At 38.9% G+C, this 27,343-nt stretch overlaps 1 protein-coding gene across 1 annotated transcript in view; it reads right to left on the bottom strand.

Moving 5' to 3' along the window:
- The window catches only part of PLEK (pleckstrin), a 743,287-nt gene that overhangs the window by 223,680 nt on the left and 492,264 nt on the right, over nt 1-27,343 (bottom strand). Inside the window, exon 5 of the mRNA XM_044055991.1 lies at nt 16,888-17,072. Coding sequence (XP_043911926.1) covers nt 16,888-17,072 — 185 coding nt within the window. The remainder of the gene's footprint in view (nt 1-16,887; nt 17,073-27,343) is intronic.

Here is a 27,343-nt window from a genome sequence, read left to right as displayed (position 1 = left end):
GTGGAAGTCTTATTGTGTGCTTTCCTGATTGGTAATTAAAACCTCTTCTTTTTTGCCTGTACATAAGCCTTGCATTTACACAAAGCTGCTCTCTGTTCAGCCATGGTTAGCAGTGTCCTGTATAGATGCAAATGCCTTGAAGATAAATTTTCCCTAGAATAGCTATTACTGAAACCATACTCATCCCCCTGCTGCTCTAGGAGCAGCTAATTTGTGCACTGAGCAGCATCTCTGTTGGTTAACCTTAGACTACACAAAGTATAGTTCCCACTCATAGTCTCTGTGCTACCAGCACAGTCCAATCTAATTAACCCATTCCTTTCCCTGATAAAACCCACAGTAAGAGCATGATATCATGGATGGGCAGTTTCCTACAATCTCTGTGGCCAGCCGGATGGACATTCGCATCCTGAGGCAATGTAACAATTACTTCATGTATACTGACAGATGCCTAATCCTGAAACAAACAAATACTATATGTGAGAGATGTAGTTATATTATGAAAATGGCTACAAGACTCTTACATACAGACAAATCGAATGCCAAACAGGTTGTCAGCACACACACATCACTTCCTATGCTAAACAAGGATTTGACACATGAACCCACATATGCGGAGGTACTCACTAGTAACTTACCAAAAACTTAGAGGCCTCTCGAAAACTGCCTTCAGAAACCACATATACATACAACAAAGTAAACAACCGCAACACATGATAATGCACAGACCAGTGTCTCAACAGACAAACCCATAAGGTGAAACACCACACAACCTAACATACTGGTCATAGGAGACTCCATAGTGTGATACACATATGTCCCCCTCACAAGGCTGGATAAGGAGAAGGTCATGGTCAGCAGCCTATCATGTCCCAGGATTGGCCAAATCACACAAGCACTCAAGTCACTCAGCCACAAGTACCTAGATGACTCTGTCGTAGTCCATGTGGGTATGAATGACCCGAGATGCACCACGCTAAACTATATGAGGAGAGACATGCTTGAGCTCTCAGTTAATATGTCACAGGCACGTATGACAGTAGCGCTGAGCAGAATTCTACCTTCACCAAGGATAATGCCACAATACAAACAAAAAAATGACTAACTTTAATAATTTGCTTAACTTCTGGTGTCAGTCCAATGGGATCTGCTACATGTCAGCCTGGGAAAAAATGATTGACAGGCCACGCTGTTTTGTCAGAGATCATCTGCACCTGTTTCCTCTAGGCTTTTGGATACTGGCAAAGGTTTTAGCCATCCCTACAGTGCCTTTTTTAGGCATTGTCAAAGTAACCAACCTCCCAATTCAACAAAATCTCCTTTTGATTAACTCAAGGTACTGCTGCTCAGTGCTAGGAGTCTAAACAAGAAATTGCACTCCCTACGAACACTCCTCACCTTGGAAATGCTGACATCTGTGCAGTCACTGAGACATGGTTCAAAGCCACAGAAAGCACCCCAGCTGTGCAAGGCGACAATACCTTCTGTACATTCAGACCACCAAGTGTGCAAGAAAGGACCAAAGGAGGAGGTGTATTCATCTTCATAAAGGATAAGTACACCTCAGGACTGAACAAACAGTACAACATTCTTGAGCTACTCATTGTCCAACTAACCATAGGCAAAATCCCCTTCCACATCATTGCTAACTATAGGCCACCTACCATGAACCTGGCAAAACATACCACGTACCAGGACTTACTGGAGTCATTCACCATGCAGCCTAGTACCTTACACATGAGTAATTTTAACTATCCTATCATAGACTAGAGAACATACATGGCCATTAACATGCAAGCTCAGAGGTTCTTGAACTTTGTCAATGCAAGTGCTCTGGAACAGCTGGGTGGCACACCCACTAGAGGCTCAAATATCCTGGAAACAGTACTGACTAACATGGGGGAAGCATTGACACCCCCAAGTAATGTTCTCTTTGGCAAGATCAGACCGCAATACAGTGTTCTTTGAAATAAATATGAGTCCAGATATCCCATCAAGCTCAAAAATGCTAAAGGATTTTTCCAAGACAAATTACCTCCTACTAAGTGAGGGCATAAGAAATTTCAAAGATAACCCGGACCCAGAAAACACAGAATCCTATGCAGAGGTGTACACCAATGCCCTGTATAGCCACTTAAGCATTGTATAGAATAGGCAATACATACCGGACTGGATTAAACCCAGGTATTTCCGGAAAAAGCAAGCCGCCCTGGTGGACCTCTGGTGTCAATAAAAGAAATAAATTAATGTCCAGAAATAAGCAGGAGCAAGCTCAACAGAAGAAGAAGAAATCCCTCACTAGTCTAAATAAACAAATCAGAGATCTAGTCAAGTCCACAAACGCAAATTATGATGCAAAGATAGCCTCCCTAGCCAAGGAAAATCTTAAAGTTGTTTTTAACCACATCCGAAATTTTAAGGGAAATACTCAACTATGTGCAGAGCTTCTTGTGGTAATAGCAAACCTGCTAGGTGACAGATTTGGATAAAACTACCCCTCCACCATCCTCACCAGTCATCCCCCAAAATATATCTGCCACCATTCCTCAGCCTATTATCTCAAGACAGCAGGTCATCTCTGCACTCTCTATGGCTAAAAACAAGGGATCAATGGGCCCTGACACTGTCACAGGTTGAATTTTAAATAACTTATAACAAGACCTAGCAAACCTACTTGGATCCCTATTTAACCATAGCCTCCAGATAGGCTACAATGGAGGACAGCAACAGTCATTCCTCTGCACAAAGGGGGACAATTAACCAACCCAGGGAATTACAAAGCCATAAGCCTGACTAGTTTCATCTAAAAGGTCTTGGAAAGAATCATCATGGACCTTATCAACAAGGACATAGATAGTCTCCAGACTCTGGACCCAACCTAGCTCGGATTTGTTATGGGGAGATCATATCTGTTAAATCTGGTTGACTTCTTTGTGAAGGTCACCAAAGCATGGATGAGGGAAAGACACTGCATACCACCTACCTTGACCTGGCCAAAGTATTTGACACAACTCTCCACTCAAGTATTATAGAAAACTCTCTCAACTGGGTATAAATCCCTATGTCACCAGGTGGGTAGCAAATTGCTTGCTGACAGGACACATACTGTCAAAGTGGCTGAATTCACCTCTAGCAAGAGGCCTGTCACCAGTGGGGTACCACAGGGTTCAGTACTAGGCCCTGTCCTGTTTGGTATTTTATTTCTCAGAAGTCAAGGCAAACATATCCAGCCCTTGGCTGATCAAGTTCGCAGATGACTGCAAATTGGGGGCAATCACTGAATCCATGAAAGATACTGATATAATGCAGAAAGGATTAATGCAGACAAATGACTGGTGCCAGAGCCATGGATTGAATCCATATGCAAAACCATTCATAATTATTCCCTTTAGGAAAGCAAATACCCTAGCTAATTACAATATAGACAGCCCACCCCCAAGACTAGACCCAGTGCTACCTGATCTGGGTACTCAGGTTGATAGTAATCTGAACTTCGACCACCATGTGTCCACAGTAGTGAAAAAGTCCATCTATGTGGCACAACTCATAAGTAAGGGCATGGCATCCAGATCAAAGGATACTATAATTCTATTGTACTTGGGCCTCATCACACCAGTACTTGAGTACAATGCACCCTTGTGCATGTACCTCACCAGATATCTGCAATCAGCTGCAGCAAAGCCAGACATTTCTAACCAGGAAAATACAGGGAATAAAAAATAGTCCTACTTGGAAATTTTGAAAGCCCTATCACTGTATTTTGTCTCCTACAGACTACTAAAGAGTGATCTGTGTCTGGCCTACAGGGCAATCTCTGATCTGTCCCTGATGGAAATGTTACATATTTCTAAATCAAATTGCAAGAGGGTCACTCATTCCAGGAATCTTAACCTAGCCTCTGGCATGAATAAATTATACTGGAGAGATAGATATGTCTCTAACTACTAAACTACCCCTTCTCTGGAACAAGCTTCCTATTCACGTGAAGCAAAGCTTTTCTCTGACCCTCTTCAAGCACAGCCTAGATCAATGGATGGATAATCGTAAATTAACTCCAGAGGTGGCACCCATGTCCCACATGGACAGACGCGGTCAGTATTAGATACCACAGCATAGGCTTAAGCTCATACTTCTGTGAACTTTGTTCACCTACCTATTGAAAATTGGAAGACTGGGGTTAAATATGGCTAGGCTTGTAAGGGGTCTTGGGCCGTTATCCTAGTAATCGCTTATGAACCTATGAATCAAGTCTACCATATAAGACGTTTGCATGTTTTTTTGTGTTTTCATGTTTTTTTTCTGGATACTCTTGTTTACTCCTGCCTCCCAAAGTGTATTGATTGGCTAATTCTGGCTAATCTGAATTTTCCATATGTGTTCAGTTTATCTTCTGTTATATCCTGGGTAGTGTCTGTAAAGAGCACAAAATGACAAGTTAAATAACTAAGTTAGCAACAGTAACAATATCAATCAATAAATAAATAAACAAACAAATAAATAAATAAATAAATAAAAAGTTTATGTTTATTTATGTTTATAAACACTTTCAGAAAGTGATCTGCAGTTTGCACAACGTTCACATATATCTGATACTGTCTGACCTACTTGCTGATTGTTGAAACATAAATCACAGATGATGAGCTGGACACAAGTGCTCAACACCAATAATATATTGACCATCTTGTTTGATAGGTAAGGATAGTATACTACTTAGCAGTTATGATTTCCTCTTCTGAAATTCCCAGCTAACAACACTTTTGAATTTCATCCAGCACCTATCTTCAAAAGCATTACTAGGTTTTGTCACTATATGTCATAATATCACATTCCCAGCTAGGACAGCACCTATCCCTAGCACTTCCCATTTGTACTCCCATGCAGTGAATCAGCATATCATGCTCATCACAGCCACCCTATTTGTTCTTCCTTCTTATACATAACTGTATTACATCACATCACCTATATTGCATCACATCACCTATATTACATCACACCACCTATATTACATCACACCACCTATATTACATCACATCACCTATATTACATCACACCACCTATATTACATCACATCACCTATATTGCATCACATCACCTATATTACATCACACCACCTTTCTTCTGGTCTTTCCCTCCTCAATCTACTTTTTCTCCTCCTCCTTGCTATTCCATCCACCTACCTCTATTTAAACAGCAATACCTTCATTTGTTCTGCTGATCACCCCTTATTAAGTTCTTCGACCCTACTTTTCTCTACTATAACTACAATATGCTGCCCCTTCACTTACTATTTCTACTTCTGTTAACTACTGTTGCCCATGTCACATCTTATCACACTCCATTGTTTCCCAACATCACTGTCACCTCCAAAACACTACACCATAATTCTAAATCACCCCCTCTCACCCAGCTATAGCACCTGGCTTATACTCTATCGCATCACCTACTTTCATTAGTTGCAAATACACCAAAGAAGAACCCACACTACACACAGATAATTTAAATGTGAAACTATACAAATTATTTTACTACACACACCCCTCATCTAAACTTGCCCTTGATAGCAATATACATCCTAATCCTGGACCCTCTCTGCATACTTACAACTCTACAACCTCAGCTACCCCACAAGTACTCCTCTTCTACTCAACTGGGATAATAGTCTACTTTTGGTGTACTTAAATCTTAGGAGCATCCACAATAAACTACCACAGTTACATGCCTATATATCTCTGTACATCCTTGACATATTAATAACCACAGAAACCTGGCTAAAATGATGTAGTAAAGAACAGGAAATTCTCCCCCCAAGCTACAACATCATTAGAAATGACAGACAGCATAAGAAAGCTGGTAGTGTGGCTATGACATATAAAAACACCTTGAAATCACTTCCTACCCTTCAATCACCCTAACTTTCCCAGTGCTGAAATAATTCTCTCTCTCCTGCAAATCATCAAACACAAATGCATATACATCACTGCCATCTATATCCCTTCTGGAAACAACATCCCATTACTTGAAAAAAACCTGTATTAGATCTCTCATAATATCAACAAGGAAACCATCGTAATAGGTGACGTTAATATGGACTACCCAAGTCTAATTCTCCCACAGTGTCCATCAGTCTCTTTGGTTTTACCCAAATTATCACTACTGCTATTCAAATAGACAAATGCAGTAACAGGGAGTCTACATCAGACTGGATCTTCACCACCACCTCTAACAAAATGAACACTGTTGGTCGTTGTTGCCTTCCTGACATCATCAGTGACCTTTGCTGTGTAACAATCTAATCATGCATATAAACACATAATCTATAATGATGTGCATACACTCTCCTCCTTCAATAACGACACCTTCATTAGCTGCCTCAACAAATACACCTGGGATTTTCTAAAATACTTACCCCTAGATGATGCCATAACTCACTTTAACAACACACTGCTTAACATGCTAAACAACCCAGCTCCCATCAGATTAAAACGACTCAAATGCATCCCTACTCCATGGCTCACAAAAGAAACTAGGCAACTCATGCTAAACAGAGATCATGTTTGGCAACACCACAAAAATGGCAATACTTTAGACAGTATAGCCATTCACCACCATGCTGCAAAATTAAAAAAAAATGTATTAATTCTCAACTCCTTTCCTATCTTCACAATAACAATCTCCTTTCCAGCACTCAGCATGGCTTCTGACCTCACCACAGCACCACCACTGCTTTGCTCAGTTTTATCAAAATCATAAACTCTAATAGAAATATGGGCAACCTAGTATCCTCCCTCTTATTAGACATGCCAAAAGTATGTGACAGTTTATAACAACACCTGTTCCATGCACTATTATCCCTAGGACTCTCCCAGCCATCCATTAGCTGCTTTCACAGCTATCTCTCTAACAGACTCTAGGCTGTAAAATGGAAACACAATCTCTCCCCCTTTCTGTCTGTCTCTGCTGGTGTAAATTCAAGGAACTATTCTAGGCCCTTTACTATTTAACATATTCACTAATAATCTTCACAAAGCTGCCAAAGAAGCCTCCAAAGTACAGTATGTAGCTGATGCTATGCTCATATGCTCTGCACCAAGTCTATTGCTACTTCATAAGATGACCCAGGACTTCTTTTCCTCACTTGTGGCTGGGCTAGATGACTACCAACTGTCAGCACAAAAGCAATCTTTTAACATCATATCAGCAGATAATACCTCATTTGAAACAATTTCCAATACAGAGCTTCTTGGTATCTTCATTGATGATTACTTAAAATACGATCAACACATCATTCAAGCAATCAAGGAAACTCATCAAAAGTTGGACTTCCTTTACAGAAAGAAACCCTTTCTCACTGACTGTTCTAGGAATTATTTAGCAGCATCTTATCTTTTCCTCTCACTTCTCTGTGCAACACCCATCCTGACTTACCTTCACTCCATCTTAAGAAATAAAGCAGAGGTTTGCTACAATAAAATAGCTAAGTTTGCACCCAGCTTACCAAGCCATTCACACCACTGCCTAGCATGGAAACTCCTACACTGGCTTACCAAGCCATTCACACCACTGCCTAGCACGGAAACTCCTACACTGGCTTACCAAGCCATTCATACCACTGCCTAGCACTGAAACTCCTACACTGGCTTACCAAGCCATTCACACCACTGCCTAGCACTGAAACTCCTACACTGGCTTACCAAGCCATTCACACCACTGCCTAGCACTGAAACTCCTACACTGGCTCAAACTACCTAATTGCCTACCTACTCCCAACTGTTTAGTGCTCACAGAATAATACACGAACTTGCCACCTACCTTAATCCTGGAGGGGGTTCCTTACCCACGCCATTATCTTACCTATCTAATCTACCTATCTTACCTATCTAATGTTATCTCAATTTCTCCAATATCAAAACTTTATCTACTTATGATTTTCTTTATTATTTCTGCTTATACCCTTCCTCTATTTTCTGCTCCTCATCAATAATGGCAATATATATATATATATATATATATATATATATATATATATATATATATATATATATATATATATATATATATATATATATATATATATATATGGGTCTACTTCTGATGTGCACTTTCGCTAAAACCGGTTCTCTGAAGCACATTACAGTGGGGATAAGGAAATATATCCTGCAAAATAATGTTTAAAGTATTTTTTTTTTCTTTTCGGTTTGGGGAACTGGCTTTTGCGAAAGTGCATTTTTGATGGAGTACTTTCACTTTAATGGGTCTTGATGTTTCTTGTTTCGAGATGGTGAAATTTCGATCAAGAAACATAGACCCATATAAATATATATATATATATATATATATATATATATATATATATATATATATATAAACTCATACATGCATATACTGAACCTGAATACTGAATGTGTATTATCATTGCTCTTGTATCTCCAGCTATTACATGTTAACATGTCTTTCAATTCTGTAAAATATGATAAATGTCTTTACTATGTCTCAATACTACCTGCAAAATAATGCTTAAAAAAATTAATTTTTATTGTTTATTGAAAATATGTATTTTATGTGGAGCTTTTCTCCATAGGCCTCTTATGAAAATGGGACTTGTGCCCAGCTGGACTTGCCTAGTAAACAAAAGACAATAAATAAATAAATATCATAATTCCCAATGGGCAGACATCCCATGAGAAAAAATCAGTGGTACCTCAGGTTAGGCTGGTATCAGCATCAGCATCAACATCCCTTATCTTTTAAGATTCCAGTTCTGGGGTTTGTGATTAGGGAGGTAGTCTGGTTCGTACAACAGTTCTCTCTAAATTTAGGTCTCCCCTTCTTCCCTCTGCCTGTGGAGTACCAGAACTTACCCTCTGTGCAGACTTGTCATGATGGGCTGAGAGGTGAAAACTCAGTTGAATCTGACTCATCAGCCACATATATCTCATCAGAGTAAAATATTGTAGCAGACATGTACAGACCCTCACAAATGGAAATGATACCCAGAACTTTTCCAGGTATTGCTCCAACTTTGGGGAACATCTCAAATAGATCTGTTTGCTTCCTTTTAAAAGAAAGTATTAAATAAATTCTGCTCCAGGGTTCCTTGCAAAGAGGTCTGGAAGATAGATGCCTTCTCATTCCATGGATGGGAATGTTCCTGTATGCTTTCCCACCCTATTCACTGATACCGAAGGTTCTTCTAAAGATCCAGGAAGACTGTCATCTCTGGTGATGATAGTGGTGTTGACTCCCTTTTGGCCCAGGCAACAGTGGTTCTCCCTTGTTTGGAAATAGGGAAAACGGCAATTAGGACAAGCTTCAACAGACTCACACATGACAGGGGGAACTTAAAATACCTCACTGAACTGCTTGGACGATACAGATTTGATACCCTTTAGGCATTTTTTTCCTGAGGACATGCAGCAAGTACTAAAGGAGGCTAAGAAACCTGCTATGAGAAAATTTTAAGTGTGTGAGTGGGATTTGATTTACATGCTTGACGTTTTAAAATGCTGAAATTCATATGGCCGAGACTATATAATCGACATTTTAAAACATCAAACCTGTAAAGCATAGCTCTCCATACAGCATGAAAAGGGTCATTTTCCCTTTTTCTCACTGTAGTGCGATCTCAGAGTTGGTTTATTTAAATAGCATGAGGTGTGGTGGGCGCAGCCCCCCACATGGAGGGAGCAGAGGACTTGCCCCCTGCAAAAACATCCTAGAAATTTTTTTTGTGTTTGCTTTACAGGTTCAATGTTTTAAAATGTTGATTATATGGTCTCGGCCATATGAATTTCGATGTTTTAAAACATCGAGCATGTAAAATGAATTCGTAAGTAGATGAGAATTTCTAGTTGGTGCCATTTTAAGAACCAGGCCAGGACCCACTTAAGGCCTAGATGCCTCTGATTCTTGAATATTTGTGCATGTGATTATCCTCTGGTCTTTCTTATTCAACTATCAAAAGTAATATTTTGGCCATTTCTGCTTGTCTGTCCTTGGATGCCACCGTTCTAATTAGCATCAAGTCAAGCACCATTTGAAAGGGGTTTTACATATCTGTTCACCTAGAAAACAGGTGGCTTCTTCCTCACATCTTAACTTTGTGCTTGAAAAACTAACAGTTCTTCCATTTGAACCAGCTCATAAGACATACATGAGTTTCTTGACTAGGAAAACTATGTCTCTCATTGGTCTGACTTCTGCAAGAAGAGTGTCTGAACTACATGCTCTTATGATGAGTCAGCCCAACCTCATTTTTCACAAGGACAGGGGTGCTTTGAGAACAAATTCTTGTCTATGCCTAAAGTGGTTTCAGAGTTTATCTTAAGGCAATCTTTTAATCTTCCTGTATTCTTTACAGAATTTAAGAACAAAGAAGAAAGAATAATACATACTCCGAATGTCCATGGCAGCTCAGTTACTTCTTGGACAGAACTACATCCTTCAGGAAAGCAGATCGGTTATTTGTCATATGTTTATAGGTTCATAAGTAAGTACTAGCCTAGTTGCCCTTGTAGACCATTTTAAGCCTAATCAATTTCCCTTTTAGTGCTTGAATTAACCCATCCTATTTTGTGGTAGATTGGCCTTACCCATCCCATGTTCAATAATTATATATTACCTCTAGTGAGAATAATTTGATTCATACCACAGATAATTTGAGGGGACTCCACCATGGGATAAATCATTTAGGAGCTGCCTCTGTCCATCAGTGCTACAGGAAGCAGTCCTGGGGTACATTTTCTGTTTCCCATCCATAAATCTAAGTTGCTCTTGAATATGGACAGGGATGAACTTTGTTTTTTGTGGATGGGTAGTCTATTCCAGAGCAGCTGTATGCTTTGTGACATACCTGTTCCTCCAAATTGTTGTGTTGATGTTGCTGAAGAGGTTTAAATCCCAGGACTGAGCATTTTCTGATGCCATTTGACTTGCTGATGATGTGCATTAAATCCATTAGTTTTGGTTGGAGGATGCTTTGTGTGCCAGACACAGGTCACCTCTTAGCAGTCTGTAGGATAACGAGTATAGTGACAGGGTTTTGAGTCAGTCTATGTAGGGCAAATTGTTTAGGCCTTGTATCCTTTTAGTAAGGTATCTCTGTGGGCATACCAGTTGTTGCACATGTCTGGACAGACACATGCCAAAGGGGGCATTATACTAAGTGATTAGCCTAATGAGGGCTGTGTAAAGGTGGACAAATACATCCCAAGATCTAGACACAAACCCTTTGTTTATATGCTATGCAACATAGAAGGACTGTTTTATGACAATAGACACATGTTTATTTATTTATTACATTTGTTGACCGGGCATGTCCGACTCAGCAGAGACCCAGAGAGAAAAAAACTCCACAAAAATGCAAAACAAACCCCCACAGTAACAACAACATTAGTGCAATAGAATTATATACAGCATCAAGAGACAGTGCAAGTGCAAGATCCTGATAAATATGGAAGAACCAGGGAGAAAAAACTCCACTGTAGTACAAAACAATCAGAAGCACAACAAAAATCAAAAATCAAACAGCAGTAAATCTAATACAATTAGCAGAACTATAAAAATAATGTTGCAATAACAGCCAAGAGACAGTAGTTATAATATAATCCATAGAACTGTACAATTGCGGTAATGACTGAGCAAAACAGTAGATAATAGGTAGGTAAGGTTAGAAGGTAAAGGTGAGAAAGGTAAAAAAGAGTGGTGAAACCAGATTAGCCTGGGGAGAGGCAGGAGCACAGCCAATGTCTTATAAGGTCTTCCTTTAAGAATGATTTGAACTGGTCATGTACTGGATTATTTATTGTGTCTTGAAGGGTGTTCCAGAGTTTAGCTATTTTGTGTGAATAAAGGGAGTTGCCATGTTGGTTGTGGGACTTGGTTACCTTAAGTAGGATTTTGTTGGAAGATCCAAGGTGTCTGGTATTTGTATTTGTTTGAAATAAAGAAGAGATGGAAGGACAGTTGTTGGGATAACAGATTCATTTATGAGCTAAGGATAGTTGATTGAAAGATAGAAGGTTGGGAAGCTCAAGCCAGTTTAATATTGAGAAAGCTAAGCAGTGGTGGGTTCTATGTGGGAGATTAGTGGCAAATTTAGCAATCTTGTGGTAACGTGATTCTAGATTGTTGAGGTCAGATTTTCGAAGGTTAGTAAATATGAGGGACCCATAGAAAAGGGAAGATAGAAGGTGTGTGCAGGCAGTAGCAAGCCTAGCATTGGGTGTTAGAAAAGGTTTGGCCCTGTAAAGGGTACCTAGTTTGATGTGGACTTTTTTGATGGTTTGGCCGATATGAATGTCACATTTGAGGTTGTCATCTATGGTAACACCTAAAAGTTTAGTGTGGATAGTAGGAGTGATATTGGTACCATTTGTAGAGATACTTGACAGAGGGGGCAGGGGAGAATTGTTTTTTTTGTTACTGAAAACTATGATTTTGGTTTTCTTGGGATTTAAAATGAGTTGGTGTTGGGAGATGTAGAATTCAATGTCCTGAAAAGAGGACTGCATTTTTAGTTAGAGTTCTTGGGGAGAGTGTGCTGAACAGATAAGGGTAGCATCATCTGCATACTGTATTATGGAGGCATGTTGGGTTGCTGTACTAAGATTGTTTGTGAATATGATGAAGAGATGTGGAACGAGAATGAAAACCTGGGGTACACCCATAGTGATGGTGAGTAAGGGGGGGGGGATTTTCCTACTTTGTAGCCTGTTAACGGTTAGAGAGGTAGCTGTGGAACCAAGTTAGTGAGGTAAGACTGAGGCCATAGGAAGATAGCTTATTTAGTAGAAGCTGTGAGATACGGTGTCAAAGGTTAGACATGCAGGCCTTCATTCATGAGGTGGTGAATGGTGTTAGTGAAGGTTAAGAAGGCAGTACTGGTCTATGCTTAGGCCTGAAACCATGTTTTGAGTTGGAAAGGAGATTATTGTTAAGGAAGTAGTTAATGAGTTGGTTGTGGATGCACTTTTGTAACATTTTTGCTAGGGGAGAAAGTATGGCTTGGGCGATAGTTGGTTAGCTCTTTGGAGGTGCCACCTTTGTGGAGAGGTATAATATGAGATATTTTCCATATGAGTGGAACATATTGTTCTTTAATAGAGCGATTGATCAGGATTGAAATGGGGTATGCAACTGAAGGGGCTGCAAGTTTTAGAAATCCATTCAGGAGTTTGTCTGCAGCAGTGCAGCATGGTTTGAGTTTGGACAAGAGAGATTTTATGTCCTTAGTTCATATGGGTGAGAAGGAGAAAGGCCTTTGATAGTTAATGGCTGGGGTGGGGACAATGAGTGGCTGGGTTTGCTGGTTGTCTATAAGAAAGGTGATGGTGTTGAATAAATGTGTGTTAAATTGAGTTAAGATAGGGACAGGGTCATTTGAGGTAGCAGGAGGGGGAGTAGATGTACGTCCTGGATTTAGGAGTTGGTTGATGGAACACCAGAATTTTTGAGGGTTGTTTTGCTGACAGGATTTGAAGTATACTTGTCTCTTTTTATTTATTTTTTTGTTGAGTTTCTTAGTTGTTGGTAGTTAAGGAGGTTCGATATGTCTTTGGATGTATGATACGCTGACCAAGCCTTGTCTCTATGTCTCATTAGTAGTTTAGTTTCTTTGGTTAGCCATGGGAGGATGTTGGTCGAAAGTTAGATCACTATCCATATAGCTTCGCTAATCATGTACAAATGGGTCAGCTGTAATGGCAGTACTGTGAGTGTGTAGCTGGGCTAGATAACTTCCCAAATTATATGATAATGCATTTTTTGGTATTTTTATTTTAGTCCATGATTTTGGCACCTGTTATTTATTTGTAGTAAACTTTCCTGAAGGATGGCTAAGTCATTTTGGGATTCAATGACTGCTCCTAGCATGCAATCATCTGCAAATTTAGTTAGCAAGAGTCTTTTGGTATTGGCTTTTACTTCAGAGCAGTAAACAGGAGCAGTCCCAACACAGAATCTTGGGATACTCCACTGGTGACTAGTCTCTTTTTGAAGATAACTTCCCTCATTTTGATTTCCTGCATCCTCTCTGTGAGCATTTTTTCAATCTAACAAGTGACATAGGGGTTTATTCACTGTTTATTTAGCTTTTTTAGCATGTCTGGCTGGGTGATTCTGTCAATAGCTTTGGCCAGGTTGAGGTATGCTGTGTGTACTATTTTTCCTTAATCCATTGTTTTAGCAACTTTTTCAAAAAAGTCCACCAAAATAAGTAAGCATGACCTGACCTTGATGAATTCAAACTGAGACATGTCCAGTATTTTGTGGTTCCCTATGTCCTTCTTGATTAGTTCCATGATACGTTTTTAATTACTTTGTATATGAGACTGATCAGACTTATAGGTTTGTAATTGCCTGGGCCTGTGGAATGTCCTCCCTTATGCAAGGGAATGATGTTAGCTGCATTTGCAAATTTGCTGTTTTCTCCTTTGATGGTAAGAAAAGGGACAACTGGTGACAATTTCTAGATGGTTGTCTCATGTTGTTACTTTGCCATTCTAAGAATAATAATCCACTTCCATGTAGGGCTAGGGACCCACTCTCTCAGGGCTTTGGCTTCTTCTGTGGATTTCTGGAAAGAGGTGGACTGTGGACTCTAAAAGTATTACAGAGGCAGCAACTTTGCCCTCTGTACATACTTTCACAAAGCCTTATAAACTGGATTCCTTTTCCAGGTCTAGAACAAGATTTGTTAGGACCATTGTTCAGGGGCTCCTGGTTTCTTGAGTTTCTTCCCCCTCTCTATATGTTCCTAAACTACAGTAATCTACTCTGCATCACTGACCTAACACCAAACATTGTATTGTTGTATAAATAAACTTACCCCAGAAAAGGGTGTTCTAATAGATCACTGCTACAGTCCCCTCCTTCCATCCCACTTGCTAATGTTTTTGATGTATTACCAGGGTGTAGATGTATATACCCTTGTATATATAGTTACTTATATTTTAATCTTTCTTTTTCCTTTCCTTGCATTTTTCTATTCAGGGCTATACCGTCCTTTCTCAAAGCAAGAAAGCTCTGAAGATTTTGGTGCCCAAATTGCCTTTTTATGAGGCTTTGCTCTAGTCTCTGGCAGTTAGCGCACATGGAAGGTGCTCTGAAGCTTTGAAAGCTGGACAGTGGTCATATCCTGGAAGGGATATAATCCAAATAGCTTAGGCTACCGCAGTAGTCATCTATTCAAACATCTGTTATAATGCTAAGTTTACTTACATAACTGTACTTTCCTTTTTGATCCTGCAGCTAGAAATGGCATTGGCATTAACCCCCTTTTCCCATTTTGAACATGGCATCATTGTCTCAAATTCTCTAACCAAATGCAAGGAAATGACCGCTAGGAAGGTTGGTAGTTTGGTCAGGGTGTCAATGACATGCATCTTTTTTTTTAAGTTTTAAAAGTCTGAGATGTAGCTACCCCTCCTAGTCTAGGGGCTATCTGAGATAATGTGATAACAGAACAAATACTAGAAGGAACAACACTAAGAATCATTAAAACTTCATTTGCCAGAAATGATTCTACAAAAAAGAAAAAAATGTTGACTCCAGCAAAAATAAGAAAACAAAAGCAGCATTTTTGAAAATAGGCAAGTCCCCTGCACACGTGTCCTCACATCTCTAAATATACTCACTCACTCTGATATTACACAACACTGGGGCGACACTCAGACTTCTGTTATCTCCTCCCCATTCATTGTTCTGGGATGTTGCTCTTCTAAACAGCTCTGTTTTATGAAACACAGAAATCAGTGAAACTGATTTGATGGTTCACATTTCATTAGAAAGCAGGCTAGCAAATGTAAGGAACCCATATGATATAAATCAGTGTCATGCAGAAATCAGAGAGAGTACTACTTTAAATTATGTTTTGTCTGTATGTTACATTCATGAGGCAGTTTCCCAGGACAGAAGAAGAGGGAGGGCTTAGCAAATTCCACGTTGTTTTACTTCAGTAATGGCAAGTGCTTTTTGCCAACAACACAAGAAATTAAATGCTAGAATGTTCAGTCATTTGTGCTGATTTATACATTTGTAAATAAAGATATATATATATATATATATATATATATATATATATATATATATATATATATATATATGGGTCTACTTTGACCCACTGAAATTACGTTTCAACGAAATGTAATTAGGCGAGCTCTTTTTTAGGAAAGTGCATTTTTTCCTAAATACACTTTCACGAAAAAGAAATGAAATGAAAACAAACAAAAAACAAAACACACACAAAAAAAAACCAAACAGAACACTAACCATGTTTATGCAGGGGGGGGGGGCAAGCCCACCTGCGTGTCCCCTGAATCATTGGTATTCTCACTCCGAGATCACTGTTTGGGGAAAAGGGAATATTCCCTTATCCCCGCTGTGCCGCGACCTAAGCAACAGCCCCCCCCCCCACTGCTGTTTGCTTAGTAGCCTTTTCGCGAAAGTGCATTTCAGAAAAAATACACTTTCATGAAAACAAGCTCACTTAATTAAGTTTCGTTAAAATGTAATTTCAATGGGTCGAGGTATATTAATATTAAATGTAAATATTTATTGTCACATGTAATGTAATTTAAACTCCACAGATAATATACTGTTGTACATTTTGCAACAACTGCAACAATACTAGAAAAAGGCTACTTTTTCTATAGTATTATATTTAACAAGTAATCAACCATATGGCTGCTGATTAAATGTCTTGCAAGAATAATTAAAAGCACATCAGAAAAATGTGAATTATGGAGCCAGTTTATTTCACAGGAAAAAAATATTTGCTGATAACCTGTATGTTTTCATTTGCAGTGATCATTTCTGTGCTTTTCTATTCTCTAAATTCTTGTTTTTTCTTTATTTTTATCTAGTACTTGACAGATAACAGCAAATACTTACAAAATAATAATAAGCTTCTGGGTCATCAAGAAAAGTCGTTTCTGCCAATCCTTCAGCACCATTTTTGGATAAATCCCCAGCAGGCTGCAGATAACCCTCATTCAAAATGGCAGATGATAGCATTGCTCCCTCTTGTCGATTGCGTACAGTGTTATTAGACACCAGCCAATCAATGACACAGGTGCCTTGATAGAAAACAAAACACACAGGTACTTAGTTGATTGCATACAGTGTTATTAGACAGCAGCCAATCAATGACACAGGTGCCTTGATAGAAAACAAAACACACAGGTACTTAGTTGATTGCATACAGTGGTATTAGACAGCAGCCAATCAATTACATAGTTGCCTTGATAGAAAACAAAACAAACCAGTAGTTAGCATTCATATATTACCCACTCTATTTGACCCTAAAATATGCAATACATGCTGTCTTGTATTGTAAATGTTGCTACAGTTCTGTTGCCTTATTCCATTCCTTCTTCTTCCTGTTCCTCCACTATATACTGTCCCTCAAAAATCTGTCAACACCGCATCTGAGCACACTAATTATCAAATATCTACAATCTAGTTAGGAAAATTACACAGTAGAGCATAAGTTTACTATAAGAAGATGCTATCAATTGACCTTGGTAGACTTTTACGGTTGAGGGACCTGACTAGACGATCAGGGAAGAGCTGTGGATCCAACCAATCATAACCTTAGTTAGTCACCTTTGACAAGACTCATAAACAAACAGCCTAGTCTTGGACACTGTGGTGGAAGGATGAACAAATCAAACATTAACAGGAAAATGAAAATAACACTAAATGGACCATACTATGAAAAAAGGAAGCTGCAAAATATTGGGACAGGTCCTTTTAAGTAATTTTTTAAGTATTTATTTCAATTTGTTTACTGGTGATGTCAGACTGGGTTAAGAAACCCCTTTTCAAGGCTCCCTATCCTCGAGTGCAGACATGCTGAAAAAAAGACTAAAAATGCAGGAGAAGAAGGAATATTGAATATAGCTCTTTTCCTTTAAACTTGTTTTTGCAGGGGGGCAAACCACGCTGCAACCCCGGATGTGGAGTGCAAGACATTTCACACCCTCCAAACTTACATATAGCAACTTTGAGGTCGCCATACCTCTGATAAAAGGGAATATTACCAGAAATGGCTATCTCAGACTTAATATATGCAAGTCCATTTTTTCAGGCATTGATTCTCCATATGTTGGGACTCACTGAAGTAGGTCCTGACATTTCACATAGTCTTTTCAGTGCAGGCCCAAATTTGGCCCATAGAGAAAAGCTCCAGTGGTTTTACATAAACACTGCAGAAGGCTTGGAAAAAACATACATTTCTTTCTAGACAATGCAAACATCTTCATCTAAAATGAAAAAAAATCTTGCAGCCAGTGAAAACTTCTTCAACATGGTTAATACATTAAAGTGGGATGGAAAGTATGAAAAATAAATAAAAAATTGGAGCAGTTGTCTAAACAATAGTAATTTAATTTCAATGCAGACTGCAAAGAAAATACCAGCAGAATCAAAGTTACCAACAGGAGTAGGGAACAGCAACAACTAAAACTGGGAAAGGGACTTGGAAGAGGCAATATCATGCTTAATACAGGCAAGTAGAAAGAGCTGGCTAGAGTGTGAAGATAATAGGATGCAGCAAAAAGAGCAACATAACAAAACTAGTCGTCTTTATTCATATCTGTAGAAAGCTGGCATGACTCCACACAGACTACTGATTATACTTTTAAAGGATCACTCTCTAGGAACCAAGTCTAGAAAGAGACAGAAGAAATTAAAAAAAACGGTGCAGGGTCTGCACCAAATGACTTATGAAGACAAACAAAGCACAATTTATTCATAGGTTCATAGGTTCACTCTGCAACCCAGCCATTGTGGAATAAAGTAAAAGCCAGGGTGCTAAAAGAGGTGGCCAGGAGGGATGGGAATGCATATATGAAGCCAAGTCACTCATTTGGATGAAGAAGTAGGCTATGTCCTGCTGCAGAAGTACCCTCAGGGGAAATCTATGAAGTGTATCCCAAAATGCTCAGGAACTTTAGAGAGAAAATCCAGCCAAGGAATATTTATCCTCCAGCCAAGCATCATAAGTGTGCTGTAGCTTGCAGCTGCATTGGGCTGTGTAGAGCTGACATCCTCAGCTAGATGACTGCTATGATCTTTGGCTTTCACCTCAACCTCTAACATCCTCTGATGCCAGAAGAAGGAAAGGAATGGGTTGAACTATCAGGAAACAAGGTTTGATGGCTGTGAGAAAGAGGGATAGTTAAACCTAATATATTAAAATGTAATAAATAAACTTGCTTTTTATACAGACAGTTGAGGGACGGAAGAATAATGGCAACATCTAAGTGGTTTACATTTAAGAACAGGGGATATCAAAAATGCAACTTTGAGAGAAAGAAGTGCAGTCATGAATACGAAGCACCTGAAAACAGAAGGGAAAATAATGCAACGGCAATGTAAGGAAATGTTACTTCTGCCAGAGACATGGACACGTGCATGGAACAGCATTTCTTAAGACGCTGCAGGGGCAGAGACACTGAAGAAATGCAAGAATCTGTAGGACATATGATGGAAGACTAGGATAAATTAGAATTTTGGTTACACAGACTCTGCATCTCACACATGGAGGAATGGTCTGAGCAGATAAGAAGTCCTTATCTCATGTTAGAGTATCAGTTCTTTTTCTACTGCTTGGAATAGAGCCTTCCATTCTTTTATTATCAAATATCTACCAAATTAACTTCTTTTCCTCACAGCAAGACACATTCCATAACTGTTTATATCAAGCTCAACCATGAAGGTACATAGATTATTATGATGTAATTTGGGGGCACTCGCATCACAGTGTGCAGATAAAGGACATGACAATAGAACACATATATGAATGTGAACTTGTATATAAATTGGGTATAAGTGAAGAGTAGAAAGCATTATCACAGCTTTATGTTAGCAGATCACATTGACAATTACACTGCCACAGCTTTACAACAATGGTGCCATTGCAAACAGGTGGGTTTACTATAAAACTACTGAATGGTGGTATATACTGTGACATAATTAGAATATTTAGCAGCATTTTCTGTGCAAGTTGTCAGACTGCAAGGAAGATTTGAAACGATCATTTAAACTAGTCTGCTCATTTTGGAAACTGAGTGGTGAAGATGATCAGATAGACTTTACCATTCACAATAGTTCACGATGTTTAAAGTCTGTGCATGTTTTATGATAATAACACAGTTGCACTAATAGGCATGATAGGATGTGTTGCCAATGCTAGTACAGGACTGGGAGAAAACAGCACTGTAATGTGTGTCCAGTACCCTGTGACACTTGTGTGATTCAGAATTGGAATTGGATCTCACTACCAAACACACTTCATTTGGCAGCCAGATCAAACTGCATAAATGTACTAAAATCAGTTTTAAATGAGAAACAAAAGCAAATCAATCTACAAGAGGTGCTCAGGAATTAAAATAAGCAGATCAAGCTCATTACAACAGTAAGTTAGTATACTAACGGCGGTAGTATACTTAACACCGAAAGTGTGATAAGAGACCTTGGGACACAGGTGGACAGTAGTCTCTCCTTTGATAATCACATCGCCACAGTAGTCAGGAAATCCTTCTACGTGGCACACCTCATCACAAAAGGTTTCTCATCCAGGAAAAAAGAGGTCATTGTTCCCCTCTACTCATCACTCATTATACCCATTATAGAGTACAACGCCCCTTTTGGTATGTACCTCACAAGACATCTCCAATAACTGGAAAGGCCACAGAAATACCTCACAAAGAGGATTACTGGCCTCAAACAGATGCCCTACGCTGACCGTCTCAAAAAACTCCAGCTTTACTCCGTCGCATATCGCCTACTCAGAGGTGATCTCTGCCTAACATACAAAGCTATGTCAAACCCAGAGCTGTTGGACATGCTCCAATTAAAGAATTCCCAATCCCTCCGAGCTACATGCTCTAGGGACCTAAACCTTGTCACCACAATAAACAGAACATGCCGGAGGGATAGATTCCTGTCCCAGAGACTTCCCATACTCTGGAATAAACTACCTATCTATATCAAACAAAGCTCCTCATTAGCACTCTTCAAGAAAAATCTTGATGATTGGATGGGAAATAGAAAATTCACCCCAGGGATCACCTCTGTGGCTCTACTCGACAGTGGCACAGGAAAATAAATTTCTTGGGTGGCAAAAGCCAGGGTACCTTTTTGGCTGGGCTTGTATAGGCCTCAGGGCCGATAGCCTAGTACCTACCTATGAACCACTCCTTTTGAATTAACTCTGACTACTACAGGCACAGAAGTGATATTAACAACTCCTTTGGGGTGTCCCCCCGGGATTAAACTCAGCATCAGTTGATTGCAAACAAAGGTATAATGATTCAGTGGATCTGTTTAATGTGAGGCATGATAATATATAGCATGACTGTATTACAGACTCTTCATACTTGTTGGAGACCCTTCATGCTCTGAAGGGGCCTTTGTAGTTGGTTAAATCAGTAATGAGACTCCCATGAATTTCCACCACTCAATTTGTTTGTATAGCATATTTCAAACAGAAGGCTTTGAAAAAATGATAGGAAGATCTATGCAATAAAAAGAGATGTAACAGTAGCAGGATCATAAATTAATTAAAATGACAAGTAATGTATGAATTTGCCTAGGCTAGATAAAAAAACAGAGATATTTAGTTGTTTCTTGAAACATGTGGTGGTGGGGGTTTCATTATAATTCACAAGGAAGATAATTCCAGGGAGTGGAAGGTTGTAATGGGAAAGGTCCTAAGATCCAGAGATGTTAAGTGCATCCATGGCATGCCCCACAACTGCCAGTGACAGATAAGAGGCATCTCATAATGAAGCAGAGACCAAGCAGTTAATTTAGATAATCAGGTCTTTGTCCACAAGGGTTGCAATAAGTGAGTAATATAACATGTGAGAGCTCATTTAGTAACCTTGCTGGAATTTTCTGCATGAGCTAGAATTGTAATAGGTCTTCCACAGGTAGGCCAGCCAGAGTGATGGCAAGGGAAAGAGCAAAATGATGTGACACTTCAGGGGTAGGATGAGAAACTCCTATACAAGTGGGAGAGAAACTGGCCCAGATTACCAAGGGGGCTGACGGAGCAGCAGGGCCATCAGAAATTGGCTTTGTAGCTTCTACTTCTAGTTTAATCTGAATTCCATGTTACTGTCATACCAAACATATAGGCCCTTATAGTTCTCAGCCATGAATCCATAATCTAGCACTCGATAGAAGAAACTAATATGAGACTATCAAGTAACATGGATGCAGTGAGGAGATGACAGGAGGTCAGATGAAGTACCAGCAACAAGGAAGGACACAGGAGACAAAGGAATTGTGTAGAAGAGAACATAAGGGAATGCAAAAAGAATGAAAGAAGAGAGAAGGAAAGGCAAGCAAAATGGAGACAAATAAAACTCTGTAAGAGAGAGACAGGAGTCACCAAAAGCAGAGAGGGACCTAAGCATTGACCATTAAGCATGCCAGCAAAGGAGAAACAGAGCATCTCACTACAAGAACACTTAAGAAATATAATAAGTAACTTCAAAAGTGAGCAAAAAGATCCATCACTAAGAAAAGGACAATTAAATGTCCATGTGATGGTGTGGTGAAAACAAAAGTACTCGGGGGGGGGGGTGACCCATAGAATGTACAACGCGTAACATAAACAGACTGAATTCCCATAAGAGAGGGGAGTATTAACACAAGAGGGAGAAGGGACATATACAAGAGAGTTTCCTTAGGTTAGGAGAAAGGAAACAAACAGAGGCAAATCAACAAAGAGCAGGAGAGAGAGAGGGAGTGTGTGACAGGTAGGAGAGGAAGGCAGAAGTAGAACAGTGTGCAAGAGAGAAGATGTTGCACAGACTGAGAACTTTGACACTGTATTGGAAGAACTGTGTGTTGAAAAGAGGGGAATAACTTAAGGAGGATAAATGTTTGGTAGACATAAAACAAACAAACAGATAACCAAAAGGAGGTATGGTTAGATGAAGTCCATAGGGGAAAAAGCACTCAAAGTCTGGGGAGGGGAGCAAAGGAAAAGGTAAAAACAAAGATGGACAAAGGAACTATGGGTATCCAAAGACAGGCAGAGGGGCAGGTATGTTGTCCAGTTCAAGGAGGGAGACCAGTGGGGAAAGCTGAAATGGATGTTTTGAAATTACTGATGTGGGCATCAAGCCCAATCAATAGGAGCAGGATGGTAAGGATCCTTTTATGAGAAAGGGCAGATGTATGTTTGTTACAGGGAATGAAAGAAAGTAACAGTCGAGTATTCAATGGGAGAGCCCAAACACATGAGAAGGAGGCAGAAAGGAGGGGGTCGTCATTTTATTTACAAAGGGACTGAAAGTGATGAAAAAGAAAGTGATTAGTAGCAGAGAAGGAGGACAGGTAATACATGAAGGCAACATCAAAGAAGTGCTAAATAGGGCTATATATATAAGCACTGAACAGAGAAAGGGTTTTATATAAGTTTTTCAAGGAAATAGGGAAAGCAATAAAAGCAAATACAATGGAAAATATAGGGATTACAACATGACCATAAAGCCAGGTGGACAGTTTGGGAGGAAGAAAAGAAAATAATGTAAGAAGACAAAATAGATACCTCTCAACTGTACAGATTTTCACAGAATGTCCAGATTTTTGCCTCATATTTTTGGTCTGTTTCTTATAAAATTGTGATTCCCTGGAAAGTCATTAGCAAATCATTGGTAAATCATTGAGGATTAAAGTCAGAAAATAATGACAGACATTTGGGTTTCAGACTTCATACCCTTCAGAAAAGCCATGCTAATGCAAAATCTGTTATTCTAGCAACATTCTCAGTTTGTAAGAGCAATATTTAAAAAGTGTCCCTGTTTATGGGCCTTTGTCTAGATTTCTTGCTCTAAGAGGTTGAGAGATATGGACAAAAGGACTTAAAAAAGGAGATGAAGAAAGGGAAATGGACAGCCATTTGGAAGGAAATGCATAAGGAAGGGAAACATTACAAATTCTCTAGGAAAGAACTCAATCAAGGAAGCATGTTAGACTGGTAAAGGGAAATGCAAAGAGAGAGAGTGGTGGAGGTAAGCATGAGAGAGAGAAATTTCAGGTGAACTGCCAGTAACAATACAGAACATAAAGATGCACACAAAAAGGAGGAAGGAAAATGCAAATGGGATACAACAAAGTGAAGAACAGATAAGGAAAAGGGAAAAACTCAGGGAAGAGGTCTGAAAATAAAGGAAAACTAAGAAACTAAAATAAAGCTGAAGGCACAATGTTAAGATGTTACTAAATCCATATTTAGGGGGTAGATAATGCAGGAAGGGGACAGCATTGTAGAATAAGGAAGAAAACAACTCTAAGGCAGGAAATTGATCCAAGAACAATTAAAACACACATGACAGGAGACATACAGAAAACTGAACTGGAAGAGCAAATGATGAAGGAGAATCTAGAAGAGTTAGAGCCAAGAAGAACACAGAATAAATGTTTGAATGGGCAGAATTCTGGTGGTTGCAGCTGGAAAGGGCAGAAAAGCTCTGGTTTCGAAACTATAGGAAAAGAGGTAGAAAACTCCTACCTACATATGACCATTGGTGTCCCACAGGGCTCAACCCTAGTTCCTTTCCTCTTCAGTGTTTTTATAAACAGTCTTCATACTGCAGTGGGGCAAGGCTCCCTGGTTCAGTATGCTGATGGCACCTCTTCAATCTGCTCAATTCCAAGAATGTCATCAATGCAAGCTATCATGCAGCAATCCTCCATTAAATCTTGTCTGAACCAATCTAATCTTGTGCTGAATCTAAACCAAACAAAACTCTACTTTTCATCCCAAAGTAATACTCATTACAAAAGCCCCTTTACTGTATCACCCACACAAAACACTAGACTTGGGGTTGTCAGACATGCTAACTTACTTTGAGTCACCATAGATGATAATTTAGAATTTGACCTGCACATCAAAAATACTACCAAAAAGTCCCATAAACTATGCCTCCTCTACAAAGTATCCCCTACCTTACCTTGCAATCTAGAAAGACCAAAGCCCTCTCATACCTTTTTTTTTTTTCAACCCCCTTTATTGAATTATCACTTGCGACTTAGGCAAATTTACATTCATATAAAAGTAATCACACTATAATTAGCATAATAAACATTTTACTTCACATATATCGCTATATATCATATAACCTAAGCAACATTACATAAATTATTAAATTCCTGCCTTTTTTAAACAAACATCTTTATTAAACCAGCACTTACTACATATATTGTCAACTCTCTCTCATGCTTCCCCCATTCATAAATGCCAACTCCTCCCTTTTAACAAAACTGGAACAATAATTAATAAAATAGCAAAATTTGCCACCCATATTCCAAATAAAATCAATTACTGCCTTGCACTGAACCAACTAATCTCATTAGATTTCTCCAACTATCACAACGATCAAAAAATTCATTCAACATAAACTGGCTCAAAATATACTTCAGCACACAAACAATCATCTAGCACAGAAGAAAGCAAAGCTATCATGCGCCCCATCTAGATCACTTAGGTCTAAGAACACATATATCTTGCCCAAGTCCACAGACTAAATAAGCATGGTGAAGCAATGTATTCCTCACATATGTATCCATATGTAGGAATACTCTCCCACAAGACCTAAGGCAAATCATAAATCCAAAATACTTCAAATTAAATTTTAGGACCCACCTTTGGGATTCCAAATTAAGGTTCTGCCACTCTTCTTCTGCCTAAAATTTTCTACAGCTCTGTCCATCCATCCTATGTCTAAAGTGTCATTTTGGTCTTCTCACATAATCTAAAACTTCTGTTCTTTCATCCAAAGACCCAGTAGCTTAGCCACACCTAGAATTCCTATCAAACCCTCTGTTATGTAGAAGCATTGCCCTGCACATATTCTATTGCATCTGTCTATTAACCTAATGGAAGTTCTTAACATTATCATTTCTACACAGAAAAACTGAAATGTAACTCTGTGGAATACAACTATCCTCATGAGCTATCTCTTTTCTGTTTTTTTTTTCTTTTCTGCATATACTATTTTTTGTATCTTGCATAAGAATCGCTTACTGTTTTGCACTGTATTGCATTGTATTGTTTCATATGATATCTTGTAAGATTTACTGTGGAGCTTTTCTCCACGGGTTTCAACTGAAAAGGGGCTCTACATAAACCAAAATGACTTTTCTGGTAAACAAATGTCAATTAATGGATAAATAAATAAATATAAAAACAGTATGAAGAACTTAATAAAGAGAGATGAAGTGACAAAAGACAAGGAGAAATGAATCAGGAAATTAAGGAATTCTGTCTTCTTTCATGACATATACAGCAATAATAATGCAGACAGAAATGAGGCAAGGTTGTGATGGAAAGGGAGAAACTAGTCAATGAAGAAAAATGGGTGTTAATACAAACCAGTCAACCAAAAGGACATAGAAAAAAGATAAAGAAGAATATCCAATAGCATTTCATGAAATAGCAACAGGATAAAAAAATGGAAACTTTGATGGAATTTTGTAGAAAGAGGGGAAAGGCAGCTTTCTAGGATGATGCAGGAGGCAAGAATAGTGGCCCACATAAATCACTCTGGTAGATGCAGTCAGAGAAACAAGCCACTGCATCATTCATATTATAGTCATATTTCTTCAGTTAGAATACCAGCTATACCAACTATAAAATGCTGTTAGTGACAGAGTCACCAAAACATATAGGTAATATCCAACAAATTTTACAGCATTTATAACTCTAAAACATTCTGTTTTGATTGATCAGGCCACAGTGATGGAGGAGGGCTGGATCTCTTAGTTTCATAAGGAGTCATGGAGACAGTACTTTTACATGGTCTTGAAGAAAAACTGCCATGGAATGCACTTAAAAAAAAGAAAGAAAGAAAGAAAAGAAAAAAAATACACAAAGCTGCCTTTTTATCAAAGAGGGCACAATATACACTACTAGACAAGAAGACAAGCAAAACTTAAAAAAACAAAAAAAACACTTGCATGCTAATCTGGTTAGCCCAATGATACCATCAGACACGAATGACAAGGAAGAACGCTGAAGATTCCAAATTATAACACATTTATGTTACTGTAACTAATTCACAGTTCTTTATTTAGTAATGAGACAGTAGAATTCTGATCAGATGCTTGAATTCTGATGTTTTAAACCCAAGTGATTTTGATTGCATTGCTTTAACTTACTTTGGCATGCAGTTTCTGATTTTTATGTGTCAATGACTAGTATGGGGACTTTGTTACAGTCCTCACACAACAGTGGTGTCCTTGTTAAAGTCCTCACACTATATGAATATTTGTCACATAGAAAAGGGTGTACCAATACAACTGAGGCCTTTTCCAATTGAAATCT

Source organism: Protopterus annectens, chromosome 1.part2 (assembly GCF_019279795.1).
Source record: "Protopterus annectens isolate FY-2018-M chromosome 1.part2, PAN1.0, whole genome shotgun sequence".
Classification (NCBI taxonomy): domain Eukaryota; kingdom Metazoa; phylum Chordata; order Ceratodontiformes; family Protopteridae; genus Protopterus; species Protopterus annectens.
The sequence above is the reverse complement of the archived record's forward strand: the minus strand, read 5'-3'. Positions and strand labels throughout refer to the sequence as shown.